The sequence below is a fragment of the Podarcis tiliguerta genome (assembly GCF_965153285.1).
Source record: "Podarcis tiliguerta genome assembly, chromosome: 10".
Classification (NCBI taxonomy): Eukaryota; Metazoa; Chordata; class Lepidosauria; order Squamata; family Lacertidae; genus Podarcis; species Podarcis tiliguerta.
Window position 1 is genome coordinate 65,658,493 of NC_139543.1, and position 17,929 is coordinate 65,676,421.

At 48.4% G+C, this 17,929-nt stretch overlaps 1 protein-coding gene and 1 long non-coding RNA gene across 10 annotated transcripts in view; one reads left to right on the forward strand and one right to left on the reverse strand.

Annotated features, from left to right (window-relative positions):
- The window catches only part of LOC310659270, a 223,758-nt gene that overhangs the window by 149,220 nt on the left and 56,609 nt on the right, over positions 1 to 17,929 (forward strand). The gene's annotated exons all lie outside the window — the stretch shown is intronic.
- Positions 1 to 17,929, reverse strand: part of PFKFB3 (6-phosphofructo-2-kinase/fructose-2,6-biphosphatase 3) — a 72,764-nt gene that overhangs the window by 19,897 nt on the left and 34,938 nt on the right. For 3 of the 9 annotated variants that reach the window (XR_014502637.1, XM_083402194.1, XM_083402188.1), the window contains exons 1-6: positions 13,063 to 13,589; positions 6,609 to 6,734; positions 4,818 to 4,914; positions 3,620 to 3,686; positions 2,564 to 2,638; positions 654 to 710 (exon numbers count right to left, since the gene is read on the reverse strand). Coding sequence is in view for 8 of the 9 variants with exons in the window: in XM_083402194.1 (XP_083258320.1) it covers positions 654 to 710; positions 2,564 to 2,638; positions 3,620 to 3,686; positions 4,818 to 4,914; positions 6,609 to 6,734; positions 13,063 to 13,141 (501 nt within the window). In the remaining variant the exon portion in view is untranslated. Of the gene's footprint in view, positions 1 to 653; positions 711 to 2,563; positions 2,639 to 3,619; positions 3,687 to 4,817; positions 4,915 to 6,608; positions 6,735 to 13,062; positions 13,618 to 17,929 lie in introns of those variants that run through there. The other 6 variants (XM_083402190.1, XM_083402193.1, XM_083402191.1 and 3 more) reach the window with 5 other exon arrangements.

Sequence of the window (17,929 nt, forward strand, 5' to 3'; positions counted from 1 at the left end):
TCCTGGTCGCGGGCATACAAAGAAGCTGAATGCTGCAGGATTCAGGACAGTTAAACTATGGGAATCGCTGCCCCAACTCGGAGGGATTTAAAACAGGATTTCACAAATTCACGTGGGGGAAAGGCCTACTGACCACAATGGCTATGCTCTGCTCCACAGCCAGAGGCAGCAATGCTTGCAAAAAAGAACAACAACCTGTTACTGGAAACTATGGGAAGGGATAGGTCTCTTGTGTTCAATTCCCACTTGCTGGTTTCCCATAGGCCCGTGGTTACAAAGCACGGATCCACATGGATCCTCAGGATTTTTGCACTGGGCTACCCCAAACTCACCGTCAAATCACACATCTGTGGCCACAGCATGAACCACAAAAATCATACACCCACTGTTTCGTTCAAAATATTTCCCCCCCTTGATTTCCTCCTCTAAAAACTAGTTGCGTCTTATCATCAGGTGTGTCTTATGGAGCAAAAAATACGGTAACTAAGAGGGTGAAACAGCAGTGCTTGCTTAACAGAGATGTTTGCTGACGAGGTAAAGATTTCAGCTGGGGCAACAGAGGCAATAGCTCCAGGTGCCTTTTCGAAACAGCTCCTTCAGGTGGGGCAAGACCCCCCCCCCGATAGAAAGAGAAACTCTTTTCTCAGACTTACCATAATGTTCGTAGCGACGACAGACGGGTCATTGCAGACGGATTCGATGAAGAACACCTGAAAGGAAGAGGACATCTGTGTGTGTGTTTAAGACAGGGAATAAAACCACACAAAGCAGCTTGCCCCATCCAGATCTCTTTCTATGGCAGACATCAGCCGTCTGAGACCTTGGGGCAGAGAAGTTGCCCTTAGCCCTGCCAGCTGAAAATCCTTCTTGCAACGGGAGATGCCAGGAATCTGTCCTGGGAGACTGGGCACCAGGGTGGATAAAAATCAGATTTTTCAAAAATTTAATCCGAATTATATATTTTTTAATTAAGTTTTTAAAATAAAATGCTTTTGGAGGGGAAATCTTTCTAAAGATAGTTTTCTATTTAAGTTGCATTCCAGTCCAAAGGCTATTCATCAGGAAACAAGGATTCGTTTTAAGTTTTCATGTGTGCTAAAACTCAGCCTAAGGTGTGTTTTTTAAAAAATAAAAATAACCACATCAGTTAACAAACATGGATACATATGCTACGTTATTGCTTTAGTTAAATAAATTGTTTAAATTGTTGCAGTATTAAGGAAACGATTGTTTTTCTGCTTCCAATTAAGTGCAGCAGAAAAGTTGTCCCAATATAAACAGTTAACTTATTAAACCTCACAATAATTTCATAATGATCTATCAATGTATTTCTAATAATATAACCAAATCAGTAATTTTTGATATAACTGTAAAAACTACTCTGGAATTTTTTTATTCCAAAAAATGAAACCTTCATCTGGTTGTCAGTATTAAGATTATACCAGCAAGAATGAGTCTTTCTGTAAAAAATAATAATGATTTAAAGCAAGTCTTAATGACTAGTGGTTTAAATCGTGAATTAGATCGATTTGATTTAAATCAAATCCACCCTGCTGATCCTATGTGTTTCAAGGGCGCCCAAAACAACATGGGTGGGGTATTGGAGCCTTAACTCGCCTGCCCCATCCTCTGCTGTCAAGTTTGACAACTGACTGGCAGGGCCTGCAACCAACCGTCCCACTTTCAGCCCTACTGCTATCACGTGTGGGGCTGGCTGGCCAAATCAGGACTGGAGGTTCCCCATCACTGTGGGGACAGTAATAATAATAATAATCAATTTTTATTTCTACCACGCCCTTCCCGATTCAAAAAACCGGGCTCAGGGTGGCTAACAACAAATTTAAAACACTTAAAATCAATTTAGGGGAAATAAGCATTAGGTAATCCCCAGGGCTAGCTGGCTGAATTGGTCCTACTTGGGCCAGCGAGGAGGCCAGGGGAGAATTAGCTGTGGGGTCTCAGAGCGGGTGATCTTCATAAAAGGGGAGGGAAGAGAAGGGGAATAAAAGATCAGGCTGAATTCAAATTAAAGGCCAGGAGGAATAGCTCTGTCTTCCAGGCCTGACGGAAGGAGGTTAAATCCTGAAGGGCCCTAGTCTCATGGGATAGAGCCTTCCACCAGGTCGGAGCCATCATTGAAAAGGCCCTGGCCCTGGTGGAGGATAGTCTGACCTCCTTAGGGCCCAGGACCTCTAAACTGGTTATTCATGGACCTTAAGGTCCTCAGTGGGGCAGACCAGTAAGAGCCATTTGACAGTGGAACAGACTCCATTGGGGGTTTTAAGCAGAGGTTGGATGGCCATCTGTCATGGATGCTTTAGCTGAGATTCCCACAGTGCAAGGGGGGTTGGACTAGATGACCACAGGGACCCCTTCCAATTCTACGATTCACTTTCAAAAGAAAACAACAGCATCGATATAATGATTGCTCAGGCCCATCTCCCAGGAGAGCAGGGCGGCATTCAGACACGTCAACAGGAATAGCCAAGAGCAAGTCTAAAAGGAAGGGCTGCAATCATTTATTTTCACTCAGAAATACGTCACTTAAAACAAAAACACCTACTTTGAAACCATTTTCTTTGGCAAAATGCAAGATCATAGATCTTCTCTCGCGTGTGGTGTTTGTAGCATCAAAAACCTTTGTGGATAGAAAAGAAGAGAAATAATGTAAAGGGGCTTATTATTATTTTTTGTTGAGACGCACTTATCTTGAAAGGAGGGGTATAAATTGGCTTTGGGTGGTTATTGGCTTGTGGCAATGTGGAGGTGTGCTTTTTTTTTATTTATGGCACTTGGGTTGTAGAATACCCTCTCGGCTGAAATATGAGAGGCCTCATTAGTATTGGCATTCGACCGGCTCCAGAAACTTCCCCCCTAGCAGATCTTCTGATTTTATTGTTTTAAATTTTTGAAAACTGTTCCAATTCTTACTTTTTTTAATTGTTCATTTTTGCTGTATATTTTAATTAAGGATGTTTTAATGACCCAGCGAAGTTGTGCTTGTGGGTTTTAATTCTGTATTGACTGTGTTGTCCTCTGGTTGCGAACGGGATCCGTTCCAGAGGCTCATTCGCAACCTGAAAAGAATGCAACCTGCATCTGCACATCTGTGCGTGTGTGGGTCATGATTTGCCACTTCTGCACATGACGTCATTTTGCGCATCTGCGCATGCACGAGCGGCAAAACCCGGAAGTAACCCTTTCCGGTACAGTCATACTGGGATTTGAATGCGATTCAGCTTGAGCGTGTTCGAGTTGCGCTCTGCGGCAACCCAGAAGTAACGAAGCACATTACTTCGGGGTTTCGCCGCTCACGCATGCACAGACGCTCAAAATGACGTCACGTGCATGCGTGGAAGCGGCAAAATGTGACCCACACAGCCGCGTCTTGTGTTCTGTTCGGGATGCGAACAGGGCTCTGGAACGGATCCCATTCGCATCCTGAGGTACCACTGTACTTCTGGGTCGCCACGGGACGCAACCTGAAATCGTGCAACCTGAAGCAAACATAACATGAGGTATGACTATACAGTGGTGTAGCTGCGCACACATGGCCTCAACAGGACGCTGCAGCCAAGCTCCAGAGACAACCACATCACTCTCAGGATGCGACACTCACCGCAATCTGGCCACCTTCCTCGGACAAATACAGTTTGACATCTCGCAAGGCGGCTAAGGCACATTGCCTGCAACAACAGAGAAAAGGCACAGGTTCAGGACATTTTGAATCACAGCTTTCACAGGAAGCCCAAGGGCCAACTGGCCCCAGTTATGCTACCCCCCAAAAAAGACACAGAAAGCCACTCACAGTCCTGCCCAGGGCGGGGCCTGATGGGCTCTATAAAGGACTGCTGCTGCCGCTGCTGCTGCTGGGCAGAGAGGGCTCTGTTTTGTTTTTGTTTTTTACCTATGTCATTTTAAACTCTGATATGAATGGTGTATTCTTAGTTTTAGATTTTGATTTATGTGGAAATTGTTTCCCATTTGGTTGTGTATTTTTTTTGGTGTGGTTTATTTATTGTTTATGACTTTTGTAATTATGTAAATCTTGTTATGCTGTAAGCCGCCTTGAGCATTGTTTTTTTAACTGTGAAAAGGCGGCATACAAATAAAAAATGATGATGATGATGACGTTCCGTCCATCAGCTCCCAAAGCCTCCCCACCCCACCCCCAAGGAGGGAACCCCGGTTCGTCCCCATGCTTGGCTCGTCGGTCTTCCCCATGGGTCTGCAAGGCCAGTCACTGCCCTGATGTGCTGATGTGGACAAGAGCTCTTTTGAGGCTCAAAAGCCAAGTCCACGCAACCAACAGGGCACCTTGCTACTTCTTATATTGGCTTGGGGATACAGAGCACCCTGGGATGCAGGTGGCACTGTGGGTTAAACCACAGAGCCAAGGGCTTGCTGACCAGAAGGTTGGAGGTTCGAATCCCTGCAACGGGGTGAGCTCCTGTTGCTCTGTCCCAGCTCCTGCCAACCTAGCAGTTCAAAAGCACACAGTGCAATTAGATAAATAGGTACCCCTCTGGCGGGAAGGTAAACGGCATTTCCGTGCGCTGCTCTGCTTTCACCAGAAGCGGCTTAGTCATGCTTAGCCAGTAAAGCGAGATGAGCGCCGCAACCCCAGAGTCGGCCACAACTGGACCTAATGGTCAGGGGTCCCTTTACCTTTTACAAAGCACCCTGGAGAGGCCTCCCAACTGGCACTGAAACATGCCAGCTCCCAAAAGTCAAACTTTCAATTCAAGAAAAGAGCAGAAGGTAAAAAACAAACAAACCAGGATGGAGGAAACTAGGAGCATAACAGCTTGACTTACTTGCGGACTTTCATAGCCTCCTCATTATCAGGACGAAAGAAGTCGTAGGAGCTGTAATGCTTCACGGCCTCGCGGCGATACTCCCCGACATTAAACACTGCAAGGAGAAAGAGTCAAGGAGAGTCAAGGTGCCTGCACTTTTGTTAAGGGAGAAAGACATGCAAACCCATGGAATTCAACAAACTTCCCTTCCAAGAACAAGCTGCCTGGGTCGGGCTTGTAAACAGCCACTTGCCTGCCTGGATCGGGTCCCCCTGAAGGGCCCCCTTTTTTTCGTAAAAGCAGATGAAAGCATGGCTCGTTTTCCTCCAGACGAGTGAAAAGCATAGATACATGCTGGGTCGTGGGTTCGAATCCCACACCGGGCAAAAAGATTCCTGCATTGCAGAGGGTTGGACTAGATGACTCTTGGGGTCCCTTCCAACTCCGCAATTCTATGATTCCATGCTACTAACATATTTGTGGAGCCGCAAGTGATTTCCAAGAGAGACTGTTATGGATTGCCTCTGTCTCTCTGGTTTCTCTTTGGGAAAGACCTAGAATCATAGAATCATAGAGTTGGAAGAGACCACAAGGGCCATCGAGTCCAACCCCCTGCCAAGCAGGAAACACCATCAGAGCACTCCTGGCATATGGTTGTCAAGCCTCTGCTTAAAGACCTCCAAAGAAGGAGACGCCACCACACTCCTTGGCAGCAAATTCCACTGTCAAACAGCTCTTACTGTCAGGAAGTTCTTCCTAATGTTTAGGTGGCATCTTCTTTCTTGTAGTTTGGATCCATTGCTCCGTGTCCGCTTCTCTGGAGCAGCAGAAAACAACCTTTCTCCCTCCTCTATGTGACATCCTTTTATATGACCCAGGTACCTCAAAAAATGATTTGAGCTACACCTCCTTATAAATCTTGGAAGCACACAGTGAAAATCACTAGTAGATTATTGGACATAACAGAGGTTTCCCAACACTTGAGCCTCTGAAACAGGTCACCAAACTCCCCAAATAGCTTGGTCAGCGGTCCAGTTCCAAGAACTGACTTTGGGGCAGATGCAACATGCATCAAAATGCAACTCAACGTCATGCACGAGAAATTATCAGAAGCTGTAAGAGCAAAAAAGAACAACTCTGCCGGATGAGACCAAAAGTTACTTAGTTCAGCTAGGCTAGCTAGCCGACCTAACCAGAAGAGTCCGCAACCAGAAGGAGCAGGAGTATCAGGAAGCATGGGATAAATTTAGTGATTATTTAGTTAAATTTGTTAAGTTAAACTAACTGGAAATAGCTTGCAGATACTTAATGGGCTTAGGATTTTATTTATGTTAAGTGATGAATTAATATGTTTAATTCTATAAGGTGAAGATCTAAGGATGTTAATGTTTAAGTTAAATTTCATAAAAACTGGGATTTGGAAAACCGTTAAAAGGACATGCCATGAAATTCAACCAAGGGGAAGCGAGGAAGTCACTTAACAAAGTTAATAACTGTAATTTTTAATAAGGCTATGATTTATGTTTGTTTCGTTTGTTTGTCTTGTGTGTTTATTTGTTTATAATATTGTGAAAACCAATAATTTTTTGGGAAAAAACAAAACAAAAGTTAATTAGTTCAGCATCCTACCTCCCCAGAACAGCCAATGAAATACTGTATCTAATGCACCATCGAATCTAATGCGCACCAAAAAAAGGAGCCCATTACAGTTGAGTAAATACGGTACTTCTTAGAAGCAGGACCTGTTGCTCCCAACACAGGCACCCAGGGGCTTCAACTATAAAGGCTCAGGTCAGCCCAGAATCTCACCTTTTGTCGGGACGCCGATCCAGTTGAGGTAGCGGGTCAGCTTCTTGGAAATGTAGGTTTTCCCACGAGCCGGGAGGCCGACCATGACGATCACAGTGGGGGAATTGGTAAGCTGAGGGCCACATGCTATGGGCAGGTGAAGAAGGGAGAAAGAAAATGGATGTTGAAAAGGGAGACAACTTGTCATATCAATACCACATTTTTTTTATAAAGGCAGGCAACTGGGATCATAGAATTCTAGAGTTGGAAGGGTCCAAACCATCTTGTCCAACCCTCTGCAATGCTCTAGGAATATGCAGCTGTCCCACACAGGGATTGAACTTACAACCTTGGCATTGTCAGTGCCATGCTCTAACCAACTGAGCTATCCAGGCTGGCCGGCACACCTGGCCCAATGGAGATAGTGGTCCCTTGCAGCCAAGAGACGAAGCTGTAAGTTAAGATCTCTCCCCGGTTCCACGGAATTAAACTCAGCAGCTGACCAGAGGCTAATCACCGCCTCTCAGCCTCAGTCCCTCTTTCTGCAATATGGAGATAAAACAGACCTAATGATTACCGAGAGAATGCATGCAAAGCAACTTGAAATGTTCAAAAAGCATTATGCAAACATCCTGGTCACATATCAACCTTTTCTACTGCAGCCTCGAGACAAAACCTGCTAGACATCAAGGATCAAGACGCTGAAAGCCTGCCGGCTCATCCTTAGACTGGGACATGAGCCAGACAGAGACAGACAAGCGGCAAGGACACTCAGGAAGAAATCTCCTGCTGTTCTGAAACATACACACGGGTTTGTTTGTGTTTATCGGAGCCCAACTCAGAATTCAGCAGCCTAAGAATTTCAAGTTTCTGCCTCTTGCAGGTCGCAAAAACAGAACAGGACTTGAGAATTGCTTTACTCCCAGAACCTTAGAAGCCACTCAGAGAAAAAGCCTAAAATTCTACAGAAGTGTTCCTTCCTTTTGTCTACGTTCCCCTGACATGCAAGGTGCAAGTCACAGGTGTTGCTAACAACTCTCAAGACAGCAAGCTGGCTGTCACTCAACAGAACGGAAACTCATTTCTTTGCAACCCAGATTTCCACTGCTATTTTCCCAGAACCTGGCACAAGAGGGCCTTGTAAATCTCTGGGTTTGGTCCTCTTACCTGCCACATCCCTGTAGCAAAACAAGTGTAATAGTCCATAAAAGTGAATTGGCAATGAGAGCATGATGGCAAAAGGATTCTTGCCAAGCCATCTCTGCTGGTTTGTGGAGATGAGTTCAGGGCAGAATGATGAGCAATTGGCACCCAGTCCGCCGTGATGGTGCCCGGGGGAGTTTCAGAGTGGAAAGCCATGCCAAATCCAATAAAAAGTCCCAGCCTTCCTTTCTGGCATTCCAAGAATCTCTGCAGAGAGGTTTTGCACAGGAACAAGGTGGGTCATCCTCCCAAAGGAGGATGCAAGCAGGTGGTGTACGGAAGAGCCTCGCAGCATGAAATGTAGGAGCACAAGGCTGCTGCCTTATACAGAGTCAGACCTCTAGGCCATCTACCTCAGTATTGTCTACCAGTGTTTCTAAACATTGTGTGTCCCCAGATGTTGTTGGACTACAGTTCCCATCATTCCTAGCCAGCATGACCAGCGGTCAGGGATGATGGGAGTTATAGTCCAACAACATCTGGGGACCCACAGGTTGAGAACCTCTGGGACTGGCAGCAGCTCAGAGGCTTCAACTTGCAGTCTCTTCCAAGTCCTACCTGGACATGTCAGAATTTGGTCACAGCAATACTGAGAAACTGAGAACACAAGCTCTACATCACCAAGGGGAAAAGGCCAGGGAGAAAAAAATCTAGGCTGGGTTCATTATCAGCCACACTTACAGGACCTTTCCTCTTTGCATTTTTGATGCTTCAGGACAGCAGTGACCCAGAAGGACTTGAAGTCCTGCTATGCTTTAAGAGTACAGTGGTATCTCGGGTTAAGAACGTAATTCGTTCTGGAGGTCCGTTCTTAACCTGAAACTGTTCTTAACCTGAAGCACCACTTTAGCTAATGGGGCCTCCCACTGCCACTGTGCCACTGGAGCACGATTTCTATTCTCATCCTGAAGCAAAGTTCTTAACCTGAGGTACTATTTCTGGATTAGCGGAGTCTGTAACTTGAAGTGTCTGTAACCTGAAGCGTATGTAACCCGAGGTACCACTGTATTGGGGGGGGGGCGGAATTCAGCAAAGCCTGGTTCTCTTCATTACTGCAGGTACCACTTAACAGCCAGGAGTGGTGGAGCAGAGGCATATGACCACTTCTAAATTCCATCCTCATTCCAAGGCTCAGATATAGGGATTTGGGGCCAAGCGCACCTGTCGTTAAAATATTACTGGAAAGCCACGCTCGAGTGCTTGCTTCTTCGTCGAACACTTTTTTTTTATTTTGCTCCAGGCTTTGAATGCAGTTAAGTGTTTTCTCAAAGCGCAGCAAGCCTCCAAGCTTATCCAGAATTGTTAAAAAGGCTTTCCAAAAAGCTACACACCAGCAATATATTTTCCCCACACACATAATGGAGAAGGGGTTGCCGAAAAAGTGGGGCCTTGCATCAGAAAGCATTAATGCACATATTTCAGAAGGAGGGATGTGAGGAAAGGTTAATGATGGGGCTCAGTCATTTGTGGCTGTTTCGGCTTTCAGAGAGGGCTACATGAGCACTTAAGCAACGAGAGGCTTTTTCGAAAAGAATTAATGTTACAGGACACAATGTGGTCCAGGAAGGCTATTGCATCATTTATCCTCAGAAGCATGATCTAACAGGGACATTTCAAACACTGCAAGTCACTCCAGACAGGCAACAGACCCAATAACTGGAAGACACAATCTCATATCCCAAGGAAAAATATATTAAGTGTTTGAAGTCTGGAGGGGGGGTAGTATATACGAGGCTCCAGAACAAATATATGCAACATTGCGATTCCATGCAGCAAACCAGCAGCGGTTCTGTATTCACTGCCTTCTAAACTAACGGTCTGAAAGAATCTGGTTTGGGACCGTAATAAATTTCATTTCATTTCAACGGGCTGAAATGACCTGCAGGTAAAGGACCCCTGGACCGGTTTAAGTCCGGTCAAAGGCGATTGTGGGGTGTGGCGCTCATCTCACGTCTACACCTGTACTCATACCTGGAGCGGCTGAAATTGTCAACAAACTCTGGCAAGCACCCAGAAGCAATTCTATGGAATTGGGGAGTCAGGCCATTGCCAGCTACACTTCACACTGCAAAATTACACAAAAGAGACAGCACTATATATTCTGTACCAAGGGGTTGGTGGGAGGGGCAATGGCACTTTGAAATTACAATGCAATGGTTGAGCTTAACATGTTTAAGCCGCTCTTTCTGTCCTCACATGCCACACCAATGCAATCTGAGCTCTCCCCAACGCCATTCTCCTCTCTTGCCGGCCTCACGTCATCTCTGCCCATTGAGCCAGCAGCGCCGCCAGATCCTACGTGGGAGACGTGCAATTTGACAGAAAATGAATGGATCGCCCCTAGGAAACCCAGCAAGGCATCACTCTGCAACAGCAGCAGCAGCAGCCAGCCCTGAAATTAGATCTCTCAAAGACCACACAGACACACCCACAAGGCATGCAGAGTGACTGAACTGCAGGATGCTTTGAAAGAAGCAGCAAATGACTCCTCCCTCCTGGGTTTCACTCTATTTGCATCAGATAAGAGCCCAAGCTGAATGCATCCCATTATTTCAAGCCTTCCTCATCTGTTTTTTTTGCAAAGAGGTACCCAGAAGAGTAAAATGAACCCAGAACTTGCGAAGGGAGACTAGGGTTTTTCCTTTATGCTACAAGGCGAAATAGGCCTAACCAAAGGAATCTCTACCTGCACAATTACAAACATGAACAGAAAGGCTCTCAGAGAATAGGAATGGGGGGTGACACTCATTTTAAAGACAGGGTATGCTTTTTGCAAGGGCCCCAAAGACTGTGGGTAAGGAAGCGCCACCTGTTCTCTTCCCCCATAAGGCTAACCTTCTCCCTTCAAGGTGGGCACATGGCCCAACAGGCAGCAAAGCCGGTCACAAGGCAACAGGGATGGGAGATGAATGACTGATTCAGGGCTTCAAAGCCCCCACCCACAACTCAAGAGAGGCTTTCCAACATTGCTTCTAGGACAGCAGTGCTTAGGAACATCCCCGGTTCCTTGGGGGCTTTAAAAAGACAAAACATAATTAAAATCCAGAGGGGAAGATGTGGATTGAGAGAAAATGCCTGGATTAACTATGTGCATGAATTAATTCAGCTGCCAGGGAAAGAGGAGGGAATCAAGTGAAGATTGCAAAAGGAAATCCCTTTGCAAGAGGTTTGTCTTTGTGCCTAGCTGCTCTTAAGGGAGTCGCTGGACTACAACTCCCATCATCCCTGACCTGGTTGTGGGCTGATGAGATTCTGAAGTCCACATCATCAGGAAGGACAAAGGTTCCCCTTTCTGCAAAGGCACAGCAGATTGTACCGCCCAAAGGCGGCAGCCCCACTGAAACCCTGCTGTTAAGAAGTTGCCCGTTCCCAAGAACAGGAGAGGCTGCCTTATATGGAGCAAGGCCTTTGGTCCACACAGCACAGGATCACCTAGGTTTGCTCAGCCAAGTCTCCCAAGGTTGCGGGCAGGGGACACTTCCAGCCCTTATCTGGAGATGTCAAGGACTGAACCTGCCTGGCTCCAGATGCAAATCAGATGTGCGGCTGAGCCAAGGACCTTTACTTTAAGTCAGAAAACTGGTCCACAAAGCTCAGCTTTGTGGGATCGTTGCCAATCAGGCCAGATCCATACAAACCACCTGAAGGCCCCCCACAGAATCCTGGGAAACGTAGTTTCACACCGAGAGAGCTACAATTCCCAGCACCCTGTCAAACTACAGTTCCTAAGATTCTTTGTGGCGGCAGTGGGAGTCATGTGCTTAAAATGTGTGGGGTGAACCTGCCCCTTCCACTAGAGATGAGCAGGCAGGGGGTCCTTCTGCAAGCAAAACTGGGAGAATAGGAAAGCGGAGGCGGCAATAGGGGGAGCTTCCTCGGAGGTGCAATGCGGCAAGGCACCCATCCCCCCCTCCTCCTCTCTTGCAGTCCGACCTTTTTCTCCCACCCACGTGGAGACGGGGTCCTTTTCCCGCCGGCCCCAGCAACCCACTCATCCGGATGGGCAGCTATTTTCCCAGGGGCGCGACGACCCCGCCGGGGGATGGTTCCCACGCTGAGCGATGCGCAGGCGGCTGGGACACGCCTTTCACCGAGGAAAGCCGAGCATCGGCTCGGGTCGCCACCGCTTTGCACGCCAAAGGAAGCCTCCGGTGCGCTCTCCAGGAGGCGGGAGACCTCGAGCCATGGGGGACCGACGCTTTCCTTGGAGAGCTGCTGGGAATCCCCAAGGCACCACCCGGAGCTGCATCGAGGAGCCGCGGTGTGACTCAGCAGCGAGGCAGGCGCCTGCTCCGCACATCGCGCGCACGGAGAGCCCCTGGAGGGGAGCGCGCCCCTGCCGCCGCCATGCGAGTCGTGCAGCGCATCGCATCGCCGCCGCCGCGGCGGGAGGAGGGCAGAGGAAGCGGAGGCGTGGCGCACCGGCGCAAAGGAGAGCATTTCAGGTCATCCACATGGCCCTGCCGGCCCGGCTAGCCGGGAATAGCTTCTTCCCTGCCTCGCCGGACCTTCGCGATAAGCGAGGCAAAAGCGCAGCCAGCTCTCTCCTTCCAGCCGGCAGCTTCTCCAAGGCTCGGTTTCAACCCTTTTCCCACGGGGGGGGAAGCGAGGCCCGGCTCCCAAGCCGCCGCTTCTCCGCACGCGGCAGCCGAGCCCTTTCCGGCCGCCGTGCAGGCGCGGCTCGTTTCCGGGTACCGGCGAAGGAGAGGCGCGCAAGGTTGCCGGTGGCCGGCAGCCCGCACGGTGCCGGCTCCCCGCCCACGGCGCCGAAAACGGGCGCGCGGAGGGGTCCACGCGGGGCTGCACAGCTCGAGACTCCCGTCCCACCAAAAAGAGAGGCGGGGGGAAAACCACACTTTTCAGTCTAAACAAAAAAACCCCCATGAAAACGCCAATTCCCCGGCGCACAATATGCGCACAGTGCGTTTTACGCACTGGATGCTACCCAATTTCTAAAAAAATTGGAAAAAATGCATTCTAGTTTAAATCAGATCCTGATTTTTACCAGACTCATCTTTCTCTTCTACAGATTTTAGGGGTCAACCAGGTCCTTTGCGTACCCCCCTAAAAAGTCTCACGCCCCCCCCAAATCACGCTCACTCTCCTCCACGAATACTCAAGGACGCCCCCTCTTCAAAACCGACGCCGAGGCGCCTCCAACCTTCAGCATCTCGTGCCTGGTTTAGCGGATGCGAGGATGCTCCGAATCCCTGCCGATTACTTGAACGACCCCCGCCGATCGATTCCCACCCCCAGACCCTATTGTACTCACATCTATGGGGCAGCGCCGGGTGATTGTCGGGCGGGAGCCAAATTTTCTGGATGCGGCTTTGCGTTAGCTCCATCGGCATTTTTAAAGCGAAGGTCTCGACGCGCCCCGGTTCCACCTTGGGTTGAGGATGCGGCGGCCGGAGGAAAGGCGAGACGTGGGTGGAGGGAAGAAAACAAAGGGAAGAAGCCCTTTCTCTTTCCTTTTTATTATTATCTTTTGGGTCTGTCTCGCTTCCTTTTCCAGGAATCGGGGAACTCCTGTCGTCTCTTAAGGCGTCTAGGCTGTAACGCAATTTAATATGTATCTAAAGCGACTTTCCAAAAAGAAACTCCCCCTTCCCCCTGCAGGACTGAAAGGAAAGACAGCTCTCTCTTCGATCCCCGGTCAAGAATCGGAGTAAGCCCTTGCAAAGCACGAAAGCGAGGCTGTTAGTCCTTAAGTGCCCTTCTCTTTGGGATCAGATTAATAGATGCGCTCCGCATCGGATTCATTCAGCGCTACGAGTGACTCGCGGCTGCCCGCACGGCTATTTCTATAGGCCGGCCTGCCGGGAAAAAAACGAGCCTGGCGTCACGGCCCGCCTCCTCCTGCCGGGGCCAAGTGGGCGGGAGAAGCTCTTTCGCTCCCTCTCGCGTCCTGAAGGAGGAAAGGAGGCGAGACGCGGCGCAAAGCAACCCCCGGCTGCCCCCATCCGTCGGCCGGCTGAACTGAAGCCGGCGGGGCGCGCTCTGCAGAGACAAAGCGACACGAAAAACCTTTTCCAGGCGGGGGAAGAGGCAACAAAAGGTCCATTTGAAAAGGAAGAATAGTAAAGGGTTTCCCTACCTTGGGTCTCCAGCTACAATTCCCATCATCCCTGACCACTGGTCCTGCTAGCGAAGGATGATGGGAGTTGCAGTCCAAGAACAGCTGGAGACCCAAGCTGGGGAAACACTGATTTGATACATATTCCCAGATGTTGGTGGACTACAGCTCCCATAAAGGTAAAGGGACCCCTGACCATTAGGTCCAGTCGTGGCCGACTCTGGGGTTGCGGTGCTCATCTCGCTTTATTGGCTGAGGGAACCGGCGTACAGCTTCCAGGTCATGTGACCAGCATGACTAAGTCGCTTCTGGCAAACCAGAGCAGCGCACAGAAACACCGTTTACCTTCCCACCGGAGCGGTACCTATTTATCTACTTGCACTTTGATGTGCTTTCGAACTGCTAGGTTGGCAGGAGCAGGGACAGAGCAACGGGAGCTCACCCCGTCGCGGGGATTTGAACCGCCAACCTTCTGATCGGCAAGTCCTAGGCTCTGTGGTTTAACCCACAGCGCCACCCGTGTCCCAGCCACAGATCCCATATCCCCAGCCATATTCCCAGATTCCCAAACGTCTTGCTCTGCTTTCCTTTCATCAGCAAGGCTGAGAGAAGGGACTTGTGGCCAGGGCAGCCCAGGACCTCCTGAAACACTGCTCAGGATCACACCTTGAAGAAATCACGTTGGTGCTGCTAACACAGCAGTTTGACTTCACCCCCAGAGGCACACTCCCTTGTCTCTTGAGACAGGCCGGACGCCAACAACTCTCATGTTCTTGGACTGCAACTGCCATTATCCTCAACCAGCTCACCCAATGGGTATGGGGTGGTGTTTGTTGCTGTAGCACAAAAACTGGAGGGGGACCCAAGATTGAGCAACAATGTACAGTGGTACCTCGGGTTACGTACTTGATTCGTTCTGGAGGTCCGTTCTTAACCTGAAACTGTTCTTAACCTGAAGCACCACTTTAGCTAATGGGGCCTCCCGTCGCCGCTGCGCAATTTCTGTTCTCATCCTGAAGCAAAGTTCTTAACCTGAAGCACTATTTCTGGGTTAGCGGAGTCTGAAACCTGAAACGTATGTAACCTGAAGCATATGTAACCCGAGGTACCACTGTAATAAGAAACAGAGGATGTTGTGGAAGGAAACAATTAAGCCTGTTTCGTCCCTGCTGGAGTTCTTTGGACAAGACTTTTTGGGCTTATTGCCAAGAAAACCTGCACAAAAAATTGCAGCAGTGGTATCCTCATGGCAGGATTTTGGGGCTGAAGTCCAGGGCCCTCACTCAGCAAAGGGATCCCCAAACACACCAGGGCTTTCTTACTGCCTATTGAAATAAGGAGGTAAAGCACATTAGCATCTAAAGAGGCCATTAAACCCAGAATTCAAAATTACTTAACTGCATCATTGGTGGACTGCACATTTAATAAACATGCATTTAACCAACATGTGTTTAATTCTCTCACTAAAATCAATGGGACTCCCTAGCAATCCAGTGAGTGCAATGGGATTTACTGCTGAGTAAATCCCCAGCCAGCATGGCCAAGGATGGATGAGGGGAGCTGTAGACCGGCAACATCTGGAGGGCCAGAGGTTTTCCCTGTCCCTGGGGGAAAAGTAGCTTGATTGGATCATAAAGGGAAGGCTGTGAAATTATTTCCTTTTAATCATTCGGCCAAATCCAATTATCACTTCCCACAGAGAATTGCATGCATGGGAAGCTGCCTTATACAGAGCCAGACCATTGGCCCATCTAGATCAGTGTTGTCGGCACTGACTGGCAGCTGCTCTCCAGGGTTTTCCAGAGGGGTCTCTCCCCATCCTGCCTGGAGATGCCAGGAATTGGACTGGGGGACCTTCTGTCTGCAAAGCAGATGCTCTTACTACTGAAGAAGAAGAGTTTGGATTTGATATCCCGCTTTATCACTCCCCTTAAGGATGGGGAGTGTGGAGACCCAGGCAGATGTGTTTTCCCTTTTAATTCTCTCCCCCACCCTTTAATATTCTTCTGACACCCGCGCTTGCATCCGCCTGCATCTGTGCACACATGGCTCAATCCATAAACACTCTGCAGCTTAAGTGAAATTTGCCTAGCGATGAAACACAGCTTCCTTAAGTTAGGGAGAGGCCGGCCCCAGAGAAAGCAAAAGGGGGTCAGCTGACTCACTCTGTGGCTGTGGCACGTTCCTCACGTCCCACATGGTTCTGCTGGGGAAGGAGACAGACCAGCCTGCCTGTCACTCAACCAGGGATGCAGGTGGTGCTGCAAATCAAGGAGCATCCTGCAGGGACCACTCCGTCCTCAACTCCATTCTTGGTCCCAGCCACCAGCCAAGCATGTGCCTCTCTCGTGCTCAGAGAAGTGCCCTTCTCCCGTACTTGCCTCCAGGGGACCGACTGGCACTCAGGAGCAGCAGACGGATGCGCCCTGGCAAGGTTGCCCAGAGCGCTGATATTACCCACAATGCAGCTCAGGATACTGAGCTATATTCGAGAGCAAGCCTTTCGAAGTAGACGTGGTTTTTAAAAAATCACACTCAGTATGTGGTTTAGAACTATTTTAAACTGGTTTTAGATATGGATGATAGATAGATAGATAGATAGATAGATAGATAGATAGATAGATATGATCCATACATAAAAACAGTTTTGAATTGTTTTAAATTGTTTTATATACAGTGGTAACTTGGGTTAAGAACTTAATTCATTCTAGAAGTCTGTTCTTAAGCTGAAATTGTTCTTAACCTGAGACACCACTTTAGCTAATGGGGCCTCCCGCTGCCACCACCGCGCGATTTCTGTTCTCATCCTGAAGCAAAGTTCTTAACCCGAGGTACTATTTCGTGGTTAGCTGAGTCTGTAACCTGAAGCGTCTGTAATTCGAGGTACCACTGTATGTGTACAGTCATACCTGTAGCTTCGGGGTTGAGCGTTTTCGGGTTGCGCTCCGCGGTGACCCGGAAGTAACGGAACGGGCTACTTCCGGGTTTCACTGCTTGCGCATGCACAGACGCTCAAAATGACATCATGTGCATGCGCGGAAGCGGCGAATTGCGCACGAGCAGACACGGGTTGCGTTCTACTCTGGATGCGAATAGGGCTCCAGAACGGATCCCATTTGCATTCAGAGGTACCACTGTATATATATATATGTGTGTGTGTGTGTGTGTACACATTTAACTGCCTCTCTTGCTCCCCTGCAAGCCCTTCTTCCAAACTCATATTTTTTCCCCATTGATCTCACGTTCATTTCTTGTTAAATGTCCTCAGCTATCACTACCTAACCAGCCACTAAAGAGCTGAAACGAATAGTACACAGAATGCACATATTGCTTCCAGGCAATCGGTCTACTGAGGTCAGACTTTGCATCTGTCAAGAGGAATCCTACATTTTTCAATGTGCTTTCTCATCGCTTTCCTTATTGCAAAAAACTTTTTGGGGAAGTGGCTTTGTTGCACAAGACTCCCAATCAACTTTAATTATGCAACCTGGATTTGAATTGTGAGCAAAACAGCAACAGTAAGTGCCCCTGCTTACACGGAATGCATATATGCAGATTTCCTAGAGCTGCCATACATTCGGAATTTCCTGGACATAGCCGGGATGCAGCCATCGGAAACAGTATCTGGGTGAAAATCTTCGGGGAAACACGTGTCCGGGCAAAAAAAGAGCTCAACCACTTTTGTGTCCTGACTTTTGCTTTCTGAAATACGGCAACACACAGAGGTCCTAGAATGCAAATCTGTCATCTTGCAAGGCAGGGGTAAGTCATGCCTGTGAGTCAAGCATCGAAGTTACAAAACGATGACAAACACAGTTCAAATCAAGCACAAGTTGCTCAATAGCTGAATAAGAGAAGGGTTTTTTGTGTGTGTGTGTTTGTGTGTGGCGGTGCTTCTTGCCTGGATCGTTTGATCTATAGCTGGCTCTGCAACTTAACCACTAAAAAACAATGCGATCTAATATATATATTATCAAAGCAGTTCGTGCCCAGTCTTGGGAGAGTCCATTCAGCTCTTTCGCCACCCTAACAGAGTGTCTGTATTCCAGGTATTATGGGCTGA